The sequence below is a fragment of the Microcaecilia unicolor genome, chromosome 10 (assembly GCF_901765095.1).
Source record: "Microcaecilia unicolor chromosome 10, aMicUni1.1, whole genome shotgun sequence".
In the NCBI taxonomy this organism is placed as follows: Eukaryota; Metazoa; Chordata; class Amphibia; order Gymnophiona; family Siphonopidae; genus Microcaecilia; species Microcaecilia unicolor.
The window spans coordinates 102,703,415-102,722,458 of NC_044040.1; the positions used below are offsets into that span (position 1 = coordinate 102,703,415).

The window sequence follows — 19,044 nt, forward strand, 5'->3', positions numbered from 1 at the left end:
CTGTCGGCCGCCTGCAGCCAGGGGCTCAACACCTCGGGAAGGGCAGCTAGTACAGGTGAAGTCTTGCTGTTTCTGTCTGGGTTCTGTCTTGTTCCTGGTGTGAGGTGGTTTTGCCTGCCACTGCCGCTCCTCGGCAGTGGCCCAAGGGCTCACTAACCTAGTTCCTGTTTTGAAAACGTGACAGAATGCAAAGGCCATGAGCTTGACAAGATCACCCTACCTGCTGGGTCTCCGGCCTATGACTTTTTCCTTTGTTGACCCTCCGGGGTTCTGGCCGGGTGCAGCTCTTGGTTCCAGTTCGGATTCTGGTCTCGACCCAGTTTGTGACCTTTTTTGTGGGATATCGCTCCAGCAGTACCGTGACAAACTTTGTACTGACCCAGCCGTGAAGAATACCCCTGAAGCTGCTGCGGAGCAGCAACGCCTCGGGGCGTGGTTTCCTTATCAACCCAGTTTCTGCCATTGATCCTAAGACCTCGCTCTTCAAGTATCTTAACCTGCTTACTTCCGATCCAGGCTTGTGGGACACTCCTGAAGCAGACGCAGAAAGAAAGTGTTGTGGTAGTCCCAGGGTTTTCGCTTGCCTGCCGCCTTCCTGGAGGCCCGGTCTAGTTTCTGCTCTGAGTTTCATCCAAGTCGCTGTGTCCACGCGGAGTTGCGGTTCCAGCCAAGATGCTGAGTCCGAGCCGAGATGCGGTGTCTGAGCCGAGTTCCAGCTCCAGCTGAGATGCGGAGTCCGAGCCGAGTTCCAGCTCCAGCCGAGATGCGGAGTCCGAGCCGAGTTTCAGTTCCAGCCAAGAGGCGAAGGCCAGTCCTTATGCCAGTCTGACTTCCAGTCTTGACTCCTGTTCAAGTTCCAGCCAAGCTACTCCTGGTCATGTTTGGAAGTCCCTCCGTAGGGTTCACCATTGTTACCCGTGGAGACCTGAATTCCCCGTGGAGGTTGGGGGGGGGGCTTGAGGGGGAGGTACTGTCACGGTTGTGCCCATGTTTCGTGCTCTCCTTCCTCTCGCCAGTTGGTGGCCAGACCTGGTGGCTGCGATGGACTGTCTGGTTATTGTCACCCGTTCCAGATTTCAGCCCAGTCCAGATCTTCCGGGCTGCCAGACTTGCTTGCTTTGGTTGAACCTACACAGCACCTGTAGTTGCCTGGTGATTGCTGCAGCTGAGCCTCAGCTGCTGCTGGGCTTATTAGCCATTTGGAAATTCTCTGTTTTACCTTTGCATCGCCTAAGAGCCTAGTTTGTTGGTGGTTGTTGCACTTCTGCCTAATTTGGCTTTTATTCTAGTTCCTTGTCTGATTTCTAGTTAGTCTGTGTGTAGTTTAGCTTAGGGTTATTGTTTGTTTCCTAGTCTTGCTCCTTGTTTGTCTTTTTGTGTTTAGTTTCTATTTGTCTGTGTTTCTTGTTCAGTGGCTGCCTGGCAGCTCTTAGTTCTGTCTCGTGTCTGTCAGTGTTTGTTCCCTGTTTTAGTGGCTGCTTGCAGCTTCCAGTTCCTGCCCTGTCCTGTAAGTCCTGTCGGCCACCTGCAGCCAGGGGCTCAACTCCTGGGGAAGGGCAGCTAGTGCAGGTGTTTCTATCTGGGTTCTGTCTTGTTCCTGTTTTGGAGAACAGGACACCTAAGGACCCTGAACAAATTCCTGGACCGAGAAAAGTTCAGGATGCTTTCCCTGGGCGTCCTTCTTCCCATGATTCAGGAAAACGATTAGCTATGCTCTCTGGACGTAAAGGATGCTTATACACACATCCCGACTCTTTTTTCTCACAGGAAGTATCTTAGATTCCATCTGGGAACACAACATTTTCAGTATTGTGTGCTGCCCTTTGGTCTCGTGTCTGCACCCAGGGTGTTTACAAAATGCTTAGTGGTGGTTGCATGTGTTCCCTTATCTCGACGATTGGCTGGTGAAGAACACCTTGGAGGCAGGAGCTCTACATTCTCCGAGGACAAGCAGGCTGCTTGTTCTCACGACTGGGTGACGTCCGCGGCAGCCCCCACCAACCGGAAAAGGCTTCGCGGGACGGTCGGCACGCAGGGCACGCCCACCGCGCATGCGCGGCCGTCTTCCCGCCCGTGCGCGACCGCTCCCGCCAGTTCCTTTTTTTCCGCGTCTGGAGAGAGTCGTGCTTTGCCGCTCTCTCTGCTTTCAGCCGCCGGAAGTCGATCGCGTTTACGCGGATTGTTGTTTTTTTGTTTTAGTTTTGTTACCGCCGGTTTCCTTTTTCATTTTCAAAAAAAAAACCTGAGCGTGTGGAGCACGCGCTCCCTTTTTCCCTCGTTTCCAGCGGGGACGCCGCGTTGCGGCCTAGTGGCCGCACGGTCGGTTTCTTTTTCGAGGTGTGATTTTCGCCACCATTGACGACTTCGCCGACGCGATTTTTCCGTCGATGTCCTCGAAGGTCCCGAGTGGATTTAAAAAGTGTGGTCGCTGCGGCCGGCCGATCTCGCAGACCGACACCCACGCTTGGTGCCTCCAGTGCCTCGGGCCGGAGCACAATATCAAGTCGTGTTCCCTGTGTCTCGGTCTCCGGAAACGGACTCAAGTTGCGAGGCAAGTTCTGCGGGACCGTCTTTTTGGAACTTGCGCCGGCCCCTCGACATCGACCTCGACGGCATCGGTATCGACGCCCGGCCCTTCGGTACCGGTATCGATGCCCGAGACATCGGCACCGATGGCATCGACCCCAGGAGAACAGGTCCCGTCGGCCCGCCGGTCCGCCGGCGAGAGTGGAGGTGAGCGGCCGCGTGGGCAGTCGGCCCCGGTCACTCCCTCAGCCCGTGGTCCACGGGACCGAACCCTGTCTGACCCGGCTCCTCGAGACCGAGGGGGATCGTCCTCCTCCTCCTCCATACCTCCCGGCGCCGGTGACGCGCATCGAAAGAAGGACAAGAAGCGTCGTCACCGGTCGCCCTCGGTGCATCCGGACATCAGAGAGGAGGCGACGCCGAAGCGTCATCGCCGAGAGGAGAGGTCCCCGTCGGTTGTGGAGGTACCGACGCGTCAGGGTTCCGGCACCTCGGTGCCGTCTCCTGGCCCCCATCAGCTTCTGGCACCGACACCCCTACCGGCCCCACCGCCTTTCCCGGCAGCGGGCCTGGACGAGTGCCTCAGAGCCATCCTTCCGGGGATCCTGGAAGGGCTGATGCGCCAGGCTGTGCCGGCGCCGGGGGTGCTTGCGCCCTCGGCGCCGATGTCTGTGGCGCCGGCGAGCTCTAGCCCGGCGCCGGGGCCGTCGACACCGCCGCCGCTTGCGGCGCCGGTCTCGACCGCCACGCAGGTGGAGTCCCCGTCGACGTCGATGGAGGGAGCTCCGTCCCCGCCGACGCGGGAGTCCACCGCTCGACGACACCGAGACCTCGGTGCCTCGACGTCGAGCCGGGCCCGGTTCAGGACTCAGCTACATGAGCTTATGTGCGATACCGAGGATGAGGCCTCGTGGGGGAAAGAGGAGGACCCCAGATATTTCTCCTCAGAGGAGTCTACGGGCCTTCCCTCGGACCCCACGCCTTCACCGGAGAGGAAGCTCTCACCTCCTGAGAGTCTCTCCTTTGCCTCCTTTGTGCGGGATATGTCTATTAGCATTCCCTTTCCCGTGGTCTCTGTGGAAGAGCCGAGGGCCGAGATGCTCGAGGTCCTCGACTATCCATCACCACCTAGAGAGTCCTCCACGGTGCCACTGCACAATGTCCTCAAGGAGACACTGCTTCGGAACTGGGTGCGACCGTTAACTAACCCCACCATTCCCAAGAAAGCAGAGTCCCAGTACAGGATCCACTCTGACCCAGAGTTAATGCGGCCCCAACTGCCCCATGACTCGGCGGTCGTGGATTCTGCTCTCAAGAGGGCACGGAGTTCGAGGGATACCGCCTCGGCGCCCCCGGGGCGGGAGTCTCGCACTCTGGACTCGTTTGGGAGGAAGGCCTACCAATCCTCCATGCTCGTGACCCGCATCCAGTCATACCTGCTCTATATGAGCATCCACATGCGGACTAATGTGCAACAACTGGCGGACCTGGTCGATAAGCTCCCGCCGGAGCAGTCCAGGCCTTATCAGGAGGTGGTCAGGCAGCTGAAGGCGTGCAGAAAGTTCCTGTCCAGGGGTATCTATGACACCTGTGACGTGGCATCTCGTGCTGCGGCCCAAGGTATAGTGATGCGCAGGCTCTCATGGCTGCGTGCCTCTGACCTGGACAACCGCACCCAGCAGAGACTGGCCGACGTCCCTTGCCGGGGGGATAACATTTTTGGTGAGAAGGTCGAGCAGCTGGTGGACCAACTGCATCAGCGGGAAACCGCCCTCGACAAGCTCTCCCACCGGGCGCCTTCAGCATCCACCTCAGCAGGTGGACGTTTTTCCCGGGCCCGGCAGGCTGCGCCCTATGCTTTTGCAAAGCGTAGGTACAACCAGCTTCGTCCCTGCCGGCACGGGAGTCCACCTCTCGGCACCATCATTGAGGACGTGGTTCCTTGGAGTCGAGACGGGCCCGGTTTCGGACTGAGGTCAGAGAGCTCATGTCCGACATCGAGGAGGAGGCCTCGGGGGGGGGGGGGAGGAGGAGGATCCCAGATATTTCTCTTCCGAGGAGTCTTGTGGTCTTCCCTCCGACCCCACGCCTTAACCGGAGAGGAAGCTCTCTCCTCCTTTGTCCGGGACATGTCTGTGAGCATTCCCTTCCCAGTGGTTACTGTGGATGAGCCGAGGGCTGAGATGCTTGATGTCCTCGATTATCCATCACCACCTAGAGAGTCTTCCACGGTTCCACAGCATAATGTCCTGAAATAGACTGTGCTGCGGAACTGGCTGAAGCCCTTATCTAATCCCACCATCCCCAAGAAAACGGAGTCCTAGTATAGGGTCCACACTGACCCGGAGTTGATGCGGCCTCAGCTGCCACATGACTCAGTGGTCGTGGACTCTGCTCTCAAGAGAGCCAAGAATTCAAGGTATTCTGCCTCGGCGCCCCCGGGGCGGGAGTCTTGCACTCTGGATTCGTTTGGGAGGAAGGCCTATCATTCTTCCATGCTCGTGACCAAGATCCAATCCTACCAGCTCTACACGAGCATCCACATTCGGAACAAAGTACAGCAACTGGCGGACCTGGTCGACAAGCTCCCGCCGGAGCACGCCAGGCCTTTTCAGGAGGTGGTCAGGCAGCTGAAGGCATGTCGCAAATTCCTGTCCAGGGGTATTTATTACACTTGTGATGTTGCATCCAGAGCCGCTGCCCAAGGTATAGTGATGCGCAGGCTCTCTTGGCTGCGTGCCTCTGACCTGGACAACCGGACCCAGCAGTGGCTGGCAGATGTCCCTTGCCGGGGGGATAATATTTTCGGCGAGAAAGTCGAGCAGTTGGTAGAGCAGCTCCATCAGCGGGAAACCACACTCAACAATCTCTCCCACCGGATGCCTTCACCTCCACAGGTGGACGTTTTTCCCGGTCCCAGCGGACTGCACCCTATGCCTACTATAAGCATAGGTACAACCAGCCGGCCTGAAGGCCTTCTCAGGCACAGGGCCAGCCCCAGTGCGCTCGTTCCCGTCAACAGCGTGCGACCAAGAAAGCCCCTGCAGCTCCACAGCAAAAGCAGGGGACGGGCTTTTGACTGGTTCTACGGGAGCGTAGCCGACATAAAAGTGCCCGTACCGGACAGCCTGCCGGTCGGGGGGAGGTTTAAGGTTTTTCACCAAAGATGGCCTCTCATAACCTCTGACCAGTGGGTTCTCCAAATAGTGCGGTGCGGGTACACCCTTAATTTGCTCTCTACTCGGCCAAATTGCCCACCGGGAGCTCACTCCTGCAGCTCCCAGCACAGGCAGGTACTTGCAGAAGAACTCTCCACCCTTCTCAGCGCCAATGCGGTCGAGCCCGGGCAGGAGGGGCAGGGATTCTATTCCAGGTACTTCCTTGTGGAAAAGAAAACAGGGGGGATGTGCCCCATCCTAGATCTGAGAGGCCTGAACAAATATCTGGTCCGAAAGAAGTTCAGGATGCTTTCCTTGGGCACCCTTCTTCCCCTGATTCAGAAAGACGACTGGCTATGCTCCCTGGATTTAAAGGATGCTTATACCCACATCCCGATACTGCCAGCTCACAGACAGTATCTGCGATTCCGTCTGGGAACTTGGCCCTTCCAGTATTGTGTGCTGCCCTTTGGGCTCGCCTCGGCGCCACAGGTATTCACAAAGTGCCTGGTGGTGGTTGCGGCGTACCTGCGCAAGCTGGGGATGCATGTATCCCCGTATCGCGACGATTGGCTAGTGAAGAGCGCCTCAGAGGCAAGAGCTCTTCGGTCCATGCAGAGGACTATTCAACTTCTGGAGCTAATGGGGTTTGTAATAAATTACCCGAAGTCCCATCTCCAACCAGTTCAGTCACTCGAATTCATAGGAGCTCTGCTGAATTCACAGACGGCTCATGCCTATCTTCCCGAGGCGAGGGCGCAGAATCTTTTGTCTCTTGCCTCCCGGGCCAGAGCATTCCAGCAGATCACAGCTCAGCAGATGTTGAGACTCCTGGGCCATATGGCCTCTACAGTCCATGTGACCCCCATGGCTTGTCTTCATATGAGATCAGCTCAATGGACCCTAGCTTCCCAGTGGTGCCAGGCCACAGGGAATCTAGAAGATGCAATCCTCCTGCCCACCAGTTGTCGCAATTCGCTGCGCTGGTGGACGATTCGGACCAATTTGACCTTGGGACGCCCGTTTCAAATTCCTCAGCCGCAAAACGTGCTGACGATGGATGCACCTCGCCTGCGGTGGGGGGCCCATGTCGATGGGCTCCACAGCAAAGGTGTGTGGTCCCTCCAGGAAGCAGGTCTTCAGATCAATCTCCTGGAGCTCTGAGCGGTCTGGAACGCGCTGAAGGCTTTCAGAGATCGGCTGTCCTTCCAAATTATACAAATTCGGACAATCAGGTTGCAATGTACTACATCAACAAGCAGGGGGGCACCAGATCTCGACCCTGTGTCAGGAAGCCGTCGGGATGTGGCGCTAGGCCCGCCAGCAGGGCATGCTCCTCCACGCCACATACCTGGCAGGCGTAAACAACAGTCTGGCCGACAGGTTGAGCAGACTCATGCAACCGCACGAATGGTCGCTCGATTCCAGAGTGGTACGCAAGATCTTCTGGGAGTGGGGCACCCCCTCGGTGGACCTTTTCACCTCCCAGACCAACCACAAGGTGCCTCAGTTCTGTTCCAGATTTCAGGCACACGGCAGGCTAGCGTCAGATGCCTTTCTCCTGCATTGGGGGGAGGGCCTCCTGTATGCGTATCCTCCCATACCTTTGGTGGGGAAGACCTTACTGAAACTCAAACAAGACCCCGCGGCACCATGATTCTGATTCGGAGTTCCATCTGAACCAGTCAATTGTCCTGCCAACATTCTTTCCCCATCCTCATACCTGCCCTGCTGAACGTCAGTTGCACACATTTTTGACTGCAAGAGAGCATTGGCCTTCTACCTGAAGTGGACACAGCCCCACAGACAGTCCGCCCAATTGTTTCTTTCGACCCCAATAGGAAGGGGGTCGCTGTCGGTAAATGCACCATCTCCAGTTGGCTAGCAGGTTGCATTTCCTTCACTTATGCCCAGGCTGGGCTGACTCTTGAGGGTCATGTCACGGCTCATAGTGTTCGAGCCATGGCAGCGTCAGTGGCCCACTTGAAGTCAGCCACTATTGAAGAGATTTGCAAGGCTGCAACGTGGTCATCAGTCCACACATTCACATCACATTACTGCCTCCAGCATGATACCCGACGCGACAGTCGGTTTGGGCAGTCGGTGCTGCAGAATCTTTTCGGGGTTTGAATTTTTTTTTTTTTTTTACATTTGTACCCCGCGCTTTCCCACTCATGGCAGGCTCAATGTGGCTTACATGGGGCCATGGAGGGTTAAGTGACTTACCCAGAGTCACAAGGAGCTGCCTGTGCCTGAAGTGGGAATCGAACTCAGTTTCCCAGGACCAAAGTCCACCACCCTAACCACTAGGCCAACTCCACCTCCCTAGGCCCAGTTTGTTCTATTCAGGCTGCTCTCTCAGTTAGTTGTTCTTCGTAGGTCAATTTTTGTTATGTCTTCGCCCTTGCGAGGCCCAATTGACCCTGTTTGTTGTTTTGAGTGAGCCTGGGAGCTAGGGATACCCCAGTCGTGAGAACAAGCAGCCTGCTTGTCATCGGAGACGGCGAATGATACATACCTGTAGCAGGTGTTCTCCGATGACAGCAGGCTGATTGTTCTCACCATCCCTCCCTCCTCCCCTTTGGAGTTGTTGTTCTTTATTTGCTTTTTGATATAACTGAGGTAGGAACGGACGCGCGGGCGGGAAGATGGCTGCTCATGCGCAGTGTGTCTGTCCCACGCTCCAGAAGCTGTCACAAAGTTCCTTATTCCTTTTCTTGTCATTTAACTGAGCGGGAGCAGTCGCACACGGGCGGGAATACGGCTGCGTATGCATGGTGGGCGTGCCCCGTGTGCGGGACCTCCCGCTAGTCTTTTCTTCCGGTTGGAGGGGGCTGCCGTGGACGTCACCCAGTCGTGAGAACAATCACCCTGCTGTCCTCGGAGAATACCTGCTACTGGTATGTATCATTCGCTGTCTGTCCGACAGGTTGAGCAGGATTATGCAACCTTATGAGTGGTCGCTCAACTCGGGCGTGGTACGCAAGAACTTCGAGAGTGGGGCACCCCCTCGGTGGATTTTTTTGCCACTCAGATCAATCACAAAGTCCCTCAGTTCTGTTCCAGACTTCAGGCCCACGACAGACTAGTGTCAGATGCTTTTCTCCTGCATTGGGGGAAGGGCCTTCTGTATGCATATCCTCCCATACCTCTGGTGGGGAAGACTTTGCTGAAACTCAAGCAAGACCGCGGAATCATGGTTCTAATTGCGCCCTTTTGTCTGCGTCAGGTTTGGTTCCCTCTTCTTCTGGAGTTGTCCTCCAAAGAACCGTGGAGATTGGAGTGTTTTCCAACCCTCATCACTCAGAACGAGGGGGCGCTTATGCATCCCAATCTCTGGCTCTCACGGCCTGGATGTTGAGAGTGTAGAATTTGCCTCTTTGGGTCTTTCTGAGGGTGTCTCCTGAGTCTTGCTTGCTTCCAGGAAAGATTTCATGAATATGTGTTACTCTTTTAAATGAAGAAGGTATGCCGTCTGGTGTGATAGCAAGGCCCTAGATCCTCACTGTTCTACACGGACCCTGCTTGAATATCTTCTACACTTATCAGAGTTTGGTCTCAAGACCAACTCCGTAAGAGTTCATCTTAGTGTGATTAGTTCTTTCCATTACCATGTGGAGGGTAAGCCTATCTCTGGACAGCCTTTAGTTGTTCGCTTCATGAGAGGTTTGCCTTTGTCAAAGCCCCCTGTCAGACCTCCACCAGTGTCATGGGATCTCAACGTCGTTCTCACCCAGCTGATGAACCCTCCTTTTGAGCCTCTGGATTCCTGCCATCTGAAGCAATTGTCCTGGGAGGTCATTTTCTTGGTGGCTGTTACTTCAGCTCATAGAGTCAGTGAGCTGCAAGCCTTGGTAGTCCATGCTCCCTATACTATTGTTCATCATAACAGAGTAGTCCTCCGTACACACCCTAAGTTCCTACCGAAGGTGGTGTCGGAGTTCCATCTGAACCAGTCAGTTGTCTTGCCAACTTTCTTCCCCCATCCTCATACCCGCCCTGCTGAACGTCAGTTGTATACATTGGACTGCAAGAGAGCATTAGCCTTCTATGTGGAGCGGACAAGCCCATTCAAACAGTCCACCCAAATGTTTGTTTCTTTTGATCCCATCAGAAGGGGAGTCGCTGTTGGGAAACACACCTTTTCCAATTGGCTAGCAGATTGCATTTCCTTCAATTACGCCCAAGCTGGGCTGACTTTTGAGGGTCATGTCACGGCTCATAGTGTTAGAGCCATGGCAGCGTCAGTGGTCCACTTGAAGTCAGCCACTATAGAAGAGATTTGCAATGCTGCGACGTGGTCATCAGTCCACACATTCACATCTCATTATTGCCTTCAGCAGGATTCCTGACGCGGCAGTCGGTTTTGGGCAGTCGGTGCTGCAGAATCTGTTCGGGGTTTAGAATCCAACTCCACCCTCACTAGACCCATTTTTATTCTGTTCCAGCCTGCACTCTCAGATGTTTCTTCGTAGGTCAATCTTTGTTGTGTCCTTGCCGTTGCGAGGCCCATTTGACCTTCTTTTGTTGTTTTGAGTGACCCTGGGTGCTAGGGATACACCATCAGTGAGAACAAGCAGCCTGCTTGCCCTTGGAGAAAGCGAAGATACTTACCTGTAGCAGGTATTCTCAGAGGACAGCAGGCTGATTGTTCTCACCATCCGCCCACCTCCCCTTTGGAGGAGGAGTTGTTCTTTATTTGCTTTTTCATATAACTGAGGCGGGAACGGACGCGCGGGCGCGAAGATGGCCGCTCATGCGCAGTGTGTCTGCCCCGCGCTCCGAAAGCTGTCACAACGTTTGTTGATTTTTGCTGGAAAAAATCTCCGTTCCTGGGCCGCCATGGACGCCGACCTATCAGTGAGAACAATCAGCCTGCTGTCTTTGGAGAATACCTGCTACAGGTACGTGTCTTCGCTTTATTTTCACTGGGGCTTTTTATTCATTTTCTTGTGAATACAATACTGTTGACTTAAATTGTATTTTATAAAAATATTCTTTGTAAAGTGACCAACACTGTTACATCATACTGTTTGAACCATCAAATCATACAATATTTTTTTCTGATTTCAGCTTCTTCACAGGGTTCTAATAGCAGAAGTGAATGCCCTTCAGGGAATAGCAGCCATGGGGCAGAGACCTCTACTCATGGAGGTATGAACAGAGATATCAATCGTTATAATGTATGTTAAAACATTTTTGAAACATTGTTACTAAACTAACTGCAAATATTTCTATGCTTTATTATTTATTCTCATTTTTCACAGTGAAATATTAGACAACTGCTACTACACCATGGCTGAAAAATATCAGGGAGCAAACTGGTTTGTTTCATAATATGTGATATTGCCTGTCTGTTAATATATCCATCTGTACATAAACAAATGGCATTTTAAATTGTAGGACATGAGTCAGTCGCTGAAGTTAAAGAGCTTGCATAGGATTCTACTCCCCTTCTGGCTTTAGCAGGACCCTCAGCAACATGACTATGTGATAGCCAGGTTGTAGGTAGAAACATAGGCATTAAGGGGTGCCACATGTGCCATGTGAGCCATTACTACTACTACTATTTAGCATTTCTATAGCGCTACAAGGCGTACGCAGCGCTGCACAAACATAGAAGAAAGACAGTCCCTGCTCAAAGAGCTTACAATCTAATAGACAAAAAATAAATAAAGTAAGCAAATCAAATCAATTAATGTGAACGGGAAGGAAGAGAGGAGGGTAGATGAAGGCGAGTGGTTACAAGTGGTTACGAGTCAAAAGCAATGTGGGCTTTCAGTCTAGATTTAAAGGTGGCCAAGGATGGGGCAAGACGTAGGGGCTCAGGAAGTTTATTCCAGGCGTAGGGTGCAACGAGACAGAAGGCGCGAAGTCTGGAGTTGGCAGTAGTGGAGAAGGGAACAGATAAGAAGGATTTATCCATGGAGTGGAGTGCACGGGAAGGGGTGTAGGGAAGGACGAGTGTGGAGAGATACTGGGGAGCAGCAGAGTGAGTACATATATAGGTTAGTAGAAGAAGTTTGAACAGGATTCGAAAACGGATAGGGAGCCAGTGAAGGGTGTTGAGAAGAGGGGTAGTATGAGTAAAGCAACCCTGGCGGAAGATGAGACGGGCAGCAGAGTTTTGAACCGACTGGAGAGGGGAGAGGTGACTAAGTGGGAGGCCAGCAAAAAGCAGATTGCAGTAGTCTAAACGAGAGGTGACAAGGGTGTGGATGAGGGTTTTGGTAGAGTGCTCGGAAAGAAAGGGGCGGATTTTACGAATGTTGTAAAGAAAGAAACGACAGGTCTTGGCAATCTGCTGGATATGAGCAGAGAAGGAGAGAGAAGAGTCAAAGATGACCCCAAGGTTTCGAGCTGAGGAGACAGGGAGAATGAAAGAGCCATCAACAGAAATAGAAAACGGGGGGAGCGGGGAGGTGGGTTTTTTTGGGGGGGGAAATGAGAAGCTCGGTTTTGGTCATATTTAATTTCAGGTGGCGTTGAGACATCCAGAGAGCAATGTCAGAGAAGCACGCTGAAACTTTGGTTTGGATGCAAGGTGAGATATCAGGGGTAGAAAGGTAGATTTGGGAGTCATCAGCATAGAGATGGTAGGAAAAGCCATGGGATGAGATTAATGAACTAAGGGAAGAAGTGTAGATAGAAAAGAGGAGGGGATCAAGAACAGAACCCTGAGGTACGCCAACAGGTAGAGGGATAGAAGTAGAAGAGGATCCACCAGAGTGAACACTAAAGGTGCAGAGGGAGAGGTAGGAAGAGAACCAGGAAAGGACAGAGCCCTGGAATCCAAGTGAGGACAGGGTATCGAGAAGTATGCTGTGATCGACAGTGTCAAAAGCAGCGGAAAGATGAAGAAGAATGAGGATGGAATATTGACCTCTGGATTTAGCCAGTAATAGGTCATTGGAGACTTTAGTAAGCGCAGTTTCAGTTGAGTGAAGAGGGCGAAAACCAGATTGTAGTGGGTCAAGAATAGCATGTGAGGAGAGAAAATCAAGGCAGCGACGGTGAACAGCACACTCAAATAATTTGGAGAGAAAAGGAAGGAGGGAGATGGGTCGGTAATTAGAGGGACAAGTAGGGTCGAGTGAAGGCTTCTTAAGGAGAGGTGTGACCACAGCATGTTTAAAGGCAGCAGGGACAGTCTCAGTGGAAAGTGAGAGGTTGAGAATGTGACAGATAAAAGGAATAAGAGCAGGAGAGATGGCATTAAGAAGGTGGGTGGGAATGGGATCAGAGGAACAGGTGGTACATTTTGAGGAAAAGAGGAGAAGTGTAGTTTCCTCAATAGTAACTTCAGGAAAGGAGGAAAGGGAATGAGGGGAAGGAGAGAGAGGGGAACGGACTAGTGGAGGGAGAGGTGGTGAGGTAGAGAAAGCAAGGTTTATCTTTTGAACCTTGTTGTGAAAGAATTCAGCAAGGGTCTGAGGAGATAATGAAGGGGGAGTTGGGGTAGGGGGCACCTTGAGGAGAGAGTTCAATGTGGTGAAGAGAAGTCGAGGATTAGAGCCAAGAGAGTTGGTCAGTTGGATATAATCTGTTTGGCACATAAAAGAGCAAATTGGAAGGAGGTCAGCATGAACTTAAAGTGTAAGAAATCAGCAAGGGCCCGAGATTTCCGCCAAAGGCGTTCGGCGGAGCGGGTACAGGAACGTAGGTAGCGGATATTAGAAGTCAGCCAAGGTTGGGGGTTTTGTACGCCTTACAGGGCGGGTCATCAAAGGTGCAAGAGTGTCTAAGGCAGAGGATAGAGTATTGTTGTAAGAAGAAACAGCCTCGTTGACAGATGTGGATGGTGCCACAGTAGAGAGGAGGTTTGAAACATGGGAGGATAGAGATGAAGGGTCAATATCGTGAAGATTCCTAGATGAATTAGATAAGATAGGACGGGACTGGGAGGGAGGAGATTTAAGTGTGAAAGTTATAAGATGGTGATCAGAGGAGGGAAGATCAGAGGCAAGGAAACTAGAGGGTGAACAGTTGGAGAGGAAGATTAGATCAAGACAGTGACCATTTTGATGAGTGGGGGAGGTGGAGCATAGTTGGAGATTAAAGGAGGACGTTAAAGCGAGTAACTTGGAAATATAAGAGTTGGAAGGATCATTAGCAGGAATATTAAAGTCACCAAGGATGAGAGAGGGGGAGGAAGGATCATGGAAGAAGGCAAGCCAGGCGTCAAAGTCACTGAGAAAGGATGAAAGGGACTTATCAGGGGGACGATAAATGACCGCTATTCGAAGAGGCAGAGGAGAGAAAAGGCGGATAGAGTGGACTTCAAAGGAGGAAAAACAGTGAGATTGAGGTGGAAGAAGGGGTTGAAATCTGGAGGAGGGAGAGAGAAGTAGTCCAACACCTCCAACACCGCCCCCACAGCCAGCAGGGCGAGGAGTATGTGAAAATAGATAACCTCCATGGCACAGGGCTGCGACTGAAGCAGAGTCATCAGGGCAGAGCCAGGTTTCTGTTATGGCGAGCAGATGGAGGTGACGCGAGTTAAAGAGGTCCTGGATATAGGCGAGTTTCAACTTCCCTAGTGAGCTGTATATTTGCTTACCTCGATTCGCTGGGTTGGCAACTCTACATTCATAAGAGGGAAGCATCCTGTTTTGGAGGATACAAAAGCTGGCAGGCTTTGAACATGTGCTGTTGCTCAGTGCCCTGCATTGTTTGTTTGCATGATGCCTCCTTTTATGCAGATTGTAGTCACCTTAGGAAAGTGAGATAAGCAAATAAAGACCTTGTAGCAGGGTGATAGAAAGAGAAATGCAGAAGTGGTGAGAGGAAAGCAGAGACATGCTGGATGGTGTGGGAGGGAAGGGAGGAGACAAATGGTGGCGACCATGGGGGGAGGGGAGTAAAGGAGGTAGGGTTGGTAGGAATGGCAAATCAAATGCAGAGCGCTGATGGTAATGGTAATGGCAAAGAGAGGCTTTGGAAAGAAGATTGTGCCGGAGGCAAAACACATAGTAAAACTTTTTTAGGTATATTAGAAGCATGAAGCGGATAAAAGAATCAGTTGGAACACTAGATGACTGAGGGGTAATAGGAACACTCCAGGACGACATGACCATAGCGGAGAGATTTAATGAATTCTTTGCTTTGTTTTTCACCGAGAAAGATGGGGGAAAGATACCAGTGCCAGAAATGGTATTCAATGCTGATGAGTCGGAAAATCTGAAACAAATCTCTGTAAACCTGTATACTATCTGGTCCAGGTGATTTGCTATACTTCAATTTGTGAAATTGCTCCATTATTTAAGATTTGAGCATTGCCATATTGGAACAGACTGAAGGTCTATCAATCCCTAAAAAAATGAACTAGCAGAGCTGCTATTAGTATTAAGTAATTTTTCTTTAAAGTCAAACATGTCAGCGAAGACAGTGGAGGTGTGAGGCACATGCTCTGCACTGCAGTGACTTAATTTTTTCCTCTTACAGTACAAACTCACTGATCCTTATTCATTGGGTTACATCCCAAGCATTAGTGGAGTAATTATGGCTGGCAAAAAGTGTTTTGAAGAACCAAGGATGCCAAGTAGAGTCCTTGAGCACACGGTACTAAGAGACTCATATGGTGGACTTATGGTGGCTTAACAAGATCTGGGCAATAGTGCCTCTGAGAAAGACAGACATCATCTCTTCTAGCCCTTTTCAGAGTCCAGAATCTGGAGATGATGATACTGTTTGCAAGGGTGATTTGAGGGCATGGGTTGTGGACCTTGAATCCAAATTTCCTTGTCTGCATCCTTTAGTTGCTCCTAGAGAGTTTGAAATTCTATCAAATTTTACTGAGCTTTGTGGAGGAAGCTAAGCACTGTATTGGAGAACAGGAGAACCAAGTTGTCCCCATGCAGAAAGATTTGAAGTAACTTAATCATTGTACACAGGAGCGAGTTACTCGAGTTCAGTACCTGAAGAACAAGTCTCAACAAAACAGTCTTCGGGTTCAAGGGGCTCCAGAGCCCGAGGATGTGGGTCAGGTAGTGCAATGGATATATTAGGAGTTGATGAAAGTTGTGCCTTCTGCAGAGGCGGAAAATTGAGCCCCTCTGAAATTGGACAGACTGCACCGAGTTCAGGATCCATTTACTGGGGAGTTCCTGAGGGATATTATAATTTGTGTGCAAATTTCAGGATAAAAAACATCGTTATGGAAGGCTGAGTCATGTTCTTTTATTATTTTTAGACTCCTGATGTAGGCCTTGTGGCGCCCATGTTGAGTCTTGGATTATGATAAAATTTGAAACCTGGGACTTTTTTGTCTCCTTTGCTGTGTCTTTGTGTCTATATGGATTGTGAGGGATTGTTCTTCTCTGTGTTTGTCTGCAGTTGAAGTCTGTGGTGGCTATATGAGCCATTTCTGCTGTAAAGGGACACTGATGTTTTGCTGCGGAGGGCTATGAACATTTCATTAGATGAGGGGTGTATTTGGGGGTGTTGGGTCATTGGGACATTCAGTGGGTACAGTGGGGGGAGGTGGTGTGGAGCGTGGTGGGGTATGTTGGGCTGGCTGGGTAGTAGGGAGATGTGATGAATGTAGAAAGGGAGGGTGGATGGGAATTTTTCTATCCTTGGTGTTGTTGGATGTGTTTAGTGGGTAGGGGAGGGGGTGTGGTTGAGAAGGGAGGAAGGATACAGTGTGAGATGCATGGTTTCCATGTCTTGCTGGCATATTTGGGAAGTTGTTTACCAATTGGAGAGGAGGGGTGATGGGGGTTGTGGGGGACAGAGAGGGGTGTAGTTGGGTGTATATTGCTATGAGGAAGTGGGTGGGAGCAAGAAGTGCATATTTCAGGTTGGAATGTCATCATGGATTGGGTTAGGTTATTATTATTATTATTATTATTATTATTATTAATTATATTTGTATCCCGCGCTTTCCCACACATAGCAGGTTCAATGCGGCTTACATAGTAAATAGAATTACAAAGTCTTGAAGGAGAATGTTACAAGTTGTAGTAAACATACCGTGTTTCCCCGAAAATAAGACACTGTCTTATATTAAATTTTGCTCCCCAAGACCTGCTAGGTCTTATTTTCAGGGGAGGCCTTATTTTTCGGGGAAACATCGGGGTCACTCCCCCCCCCCCCCCCCCCCGAGATCGCCGGCTCCCCTCCTCGATCGGTGGCTCCCCCTGCCCTCAGTCGCTCCCGGAAGTAACTAACCTCTTAAATGCTTCCTTCCACCATTCATCTTCGCACTCGCCGCAAACAGCAGGGCAGGCCACTCCTTCCTTCCGTGTCCCGCCCTCGCCTGACGTAACGTAACGTCAGACGAGGGCGGGACACGGAAGGAAGGAGTGGCCAGCCCTGCTGCTTGCGGCGAGTGCGAAGGTGAAAGGAAGCGGTTAAGAGGTTGGTTCCGGGAGTGACTGAGGGCGGGGGGAGCCGCTGATCGAGGGGGGGAGCCGGCGATCTCGGGTGGGGGGGTGACCCCGATGTTTCCCCGAAAAATAAGGCCTCCCCTGCTAGGTCTTATTTTCGGGGGATGCCTTATATTTTCAAATTTAAGCAAGACCTCTACTAGGTCTTACTTTCGGAGGATGTCCTATTTTCGGGGAAACACGGTAGTAGTAGTGGGGTTTTGAGGATATGTAAATTGAGCATGGAGAGGTAAACAAAGATAGGGTGGTGGACGCTTGGAATGCCCTCCCGCGGGAGGTGGTGGAGATGAAAACGGTAACCGAGTTCAAACATGCGTGGGATATGCATAGAGGAATCCTGTGCAGAAGGAATGGATCCTCAGAAGCTTAGCTGAAATTGGGTGGCGGAGCAGTTGGGGGGAAGAGGGGTTGGTGGTTGGGAGGCGAGGATAGGGGAGGGCAGACTTATATGGTCTGTACCAGAGCCGGTGATGGGAGGCGGGACTGGTGGTTGGGAGGCGGGAAATACTGCTGGGCAGACTTATATGGTCTGTGCCCTGAAAAGGACAGGTACAAATTCAAGGTAAGGTATACACATATGAGTTTGTCTTGGGCAGACTGGATGGACCATGCAGGTCTTTTTCTGCCGTCATCTACTATGTTACTATGATGAGCAAAAGGAGAAGAGATTGGGAGGGGTAAAGAGTAGGAAGGATGGAGAGGAAGAGATTGAGGAATGAGCATAAGGAGATTGTGAGACATGGTCAAAAGTATAATAATCGTCGGGGCAGGAATCATGTGGGTGGGCTTAAAAAGTTAAGTTGGGTCATTAGGGTAAGCTTTCTTGAAGAGATGAGTCTTCAACATTTTTCTGAATGGTTGTGGGGTGGGGTCCATGGGCAGGGTTTGATTAGGCAAGATGGGAGTTAAAATTTTGTCCTTGAATTTGAGGTGTCTCAATATGCACCGTAAGAGACAATTGCTGTGAAACGTCATTTGCCAGGAGTAATCTAAGTAAATACTTTTTCACAGAAAGGGTGGTGGATGCATAGAATTGCCTCCCGGTGGTGGTGGAGATATTGGCTGTGTCTGAATTTAAGACAGCATGGGGTCAGGCATGTGGGATCTCTTAGGGAAAGGATATGGTGGTTGCTGTGGATGGGCAGATTGGATGGGCCATTTGGCTTTCATCTGTCGTCATGTTTCTATGTTTCTACAGGGGGTTACAGACAAACTGGGTTATCTGTGTGAGAGATATTGGTTGACTGCTTTGCAATTAAATAAGTGGTCAGATTATACCCAAATGTGGAGTTGGTTTTTGGAGGGGAGGGTAAGGGCATGGAGGATAGAGGTTGCGTACTGTTGGGGTTTGTGTACTGTTTGGGTTAGGTTCATTTATTTACATGATTAATGTATCTTGCTCTTCAGACTCTTGCTTTGATAATATATCTTGCTCTTGAATCTTGTGCTTTGATAATGTTTTCATTTTCATTCTCTTGTTCTTATTTCAGTGTATCAAGCTGAGAGGTGTCTTTATGGGGAAGTGGGATAGAATTTGGGGTACTTCTTATGTGGCTTGTTCTACCACTTATAGTGGGCACTGAAGAAACAGTGCTTCAAAAGTTATAATCATGTACTATTTATAAATAGTCAAGTGCCAGGCAAACCTATTTTATAAAGAACAATATTACAGAGCATATACATAAGCATGAATTAATGAAACAAAGACAACAAGGGAAATCTTGCCTCACCAATCTACTACAGTTCTTTGAATGGGTGAATAAACATAAGAACGTAAGTGTTGCCATACTGGGACAGACTGAAGGTCCATCAAGCCCAGTATCCTGTTGCCAACAGTGGCCAATCCAGGTCACAAGTACCTGGTAAGTTCCCAAAACAGTACAATACATTTTATGCTGCTTAACCTAGACATACACAGTGGAGTTTCCCAAGTCCAACTTTTATTTTAGCAAGATAATCCAAACCATTTT

At 50.9% G+C, this 19,044-nt stretch overlaps 1 protein-coding gene across 1 annotated transcript in view; it reads left to right on the plus strand.

Moving 5' to 3' along the window:
• Positions 1-19,044, plus strand: part of NUP205 (nucleoporin 205) — a 1,281,456-nt gene that overhangs the window by 755,386 nt on the left and 507,026 nt on the right. Inside the window, exon 24 of the mRNA XM_030216143.1 lies at positions 10,758-10,838. Coding sequence (XP_030072003.1) covers positions 10,758-10,838 — 81 coding nt within the window. The remainder of the gene's footprint in view (positions 1-10,757; positions 10,839-19,044) is intronic.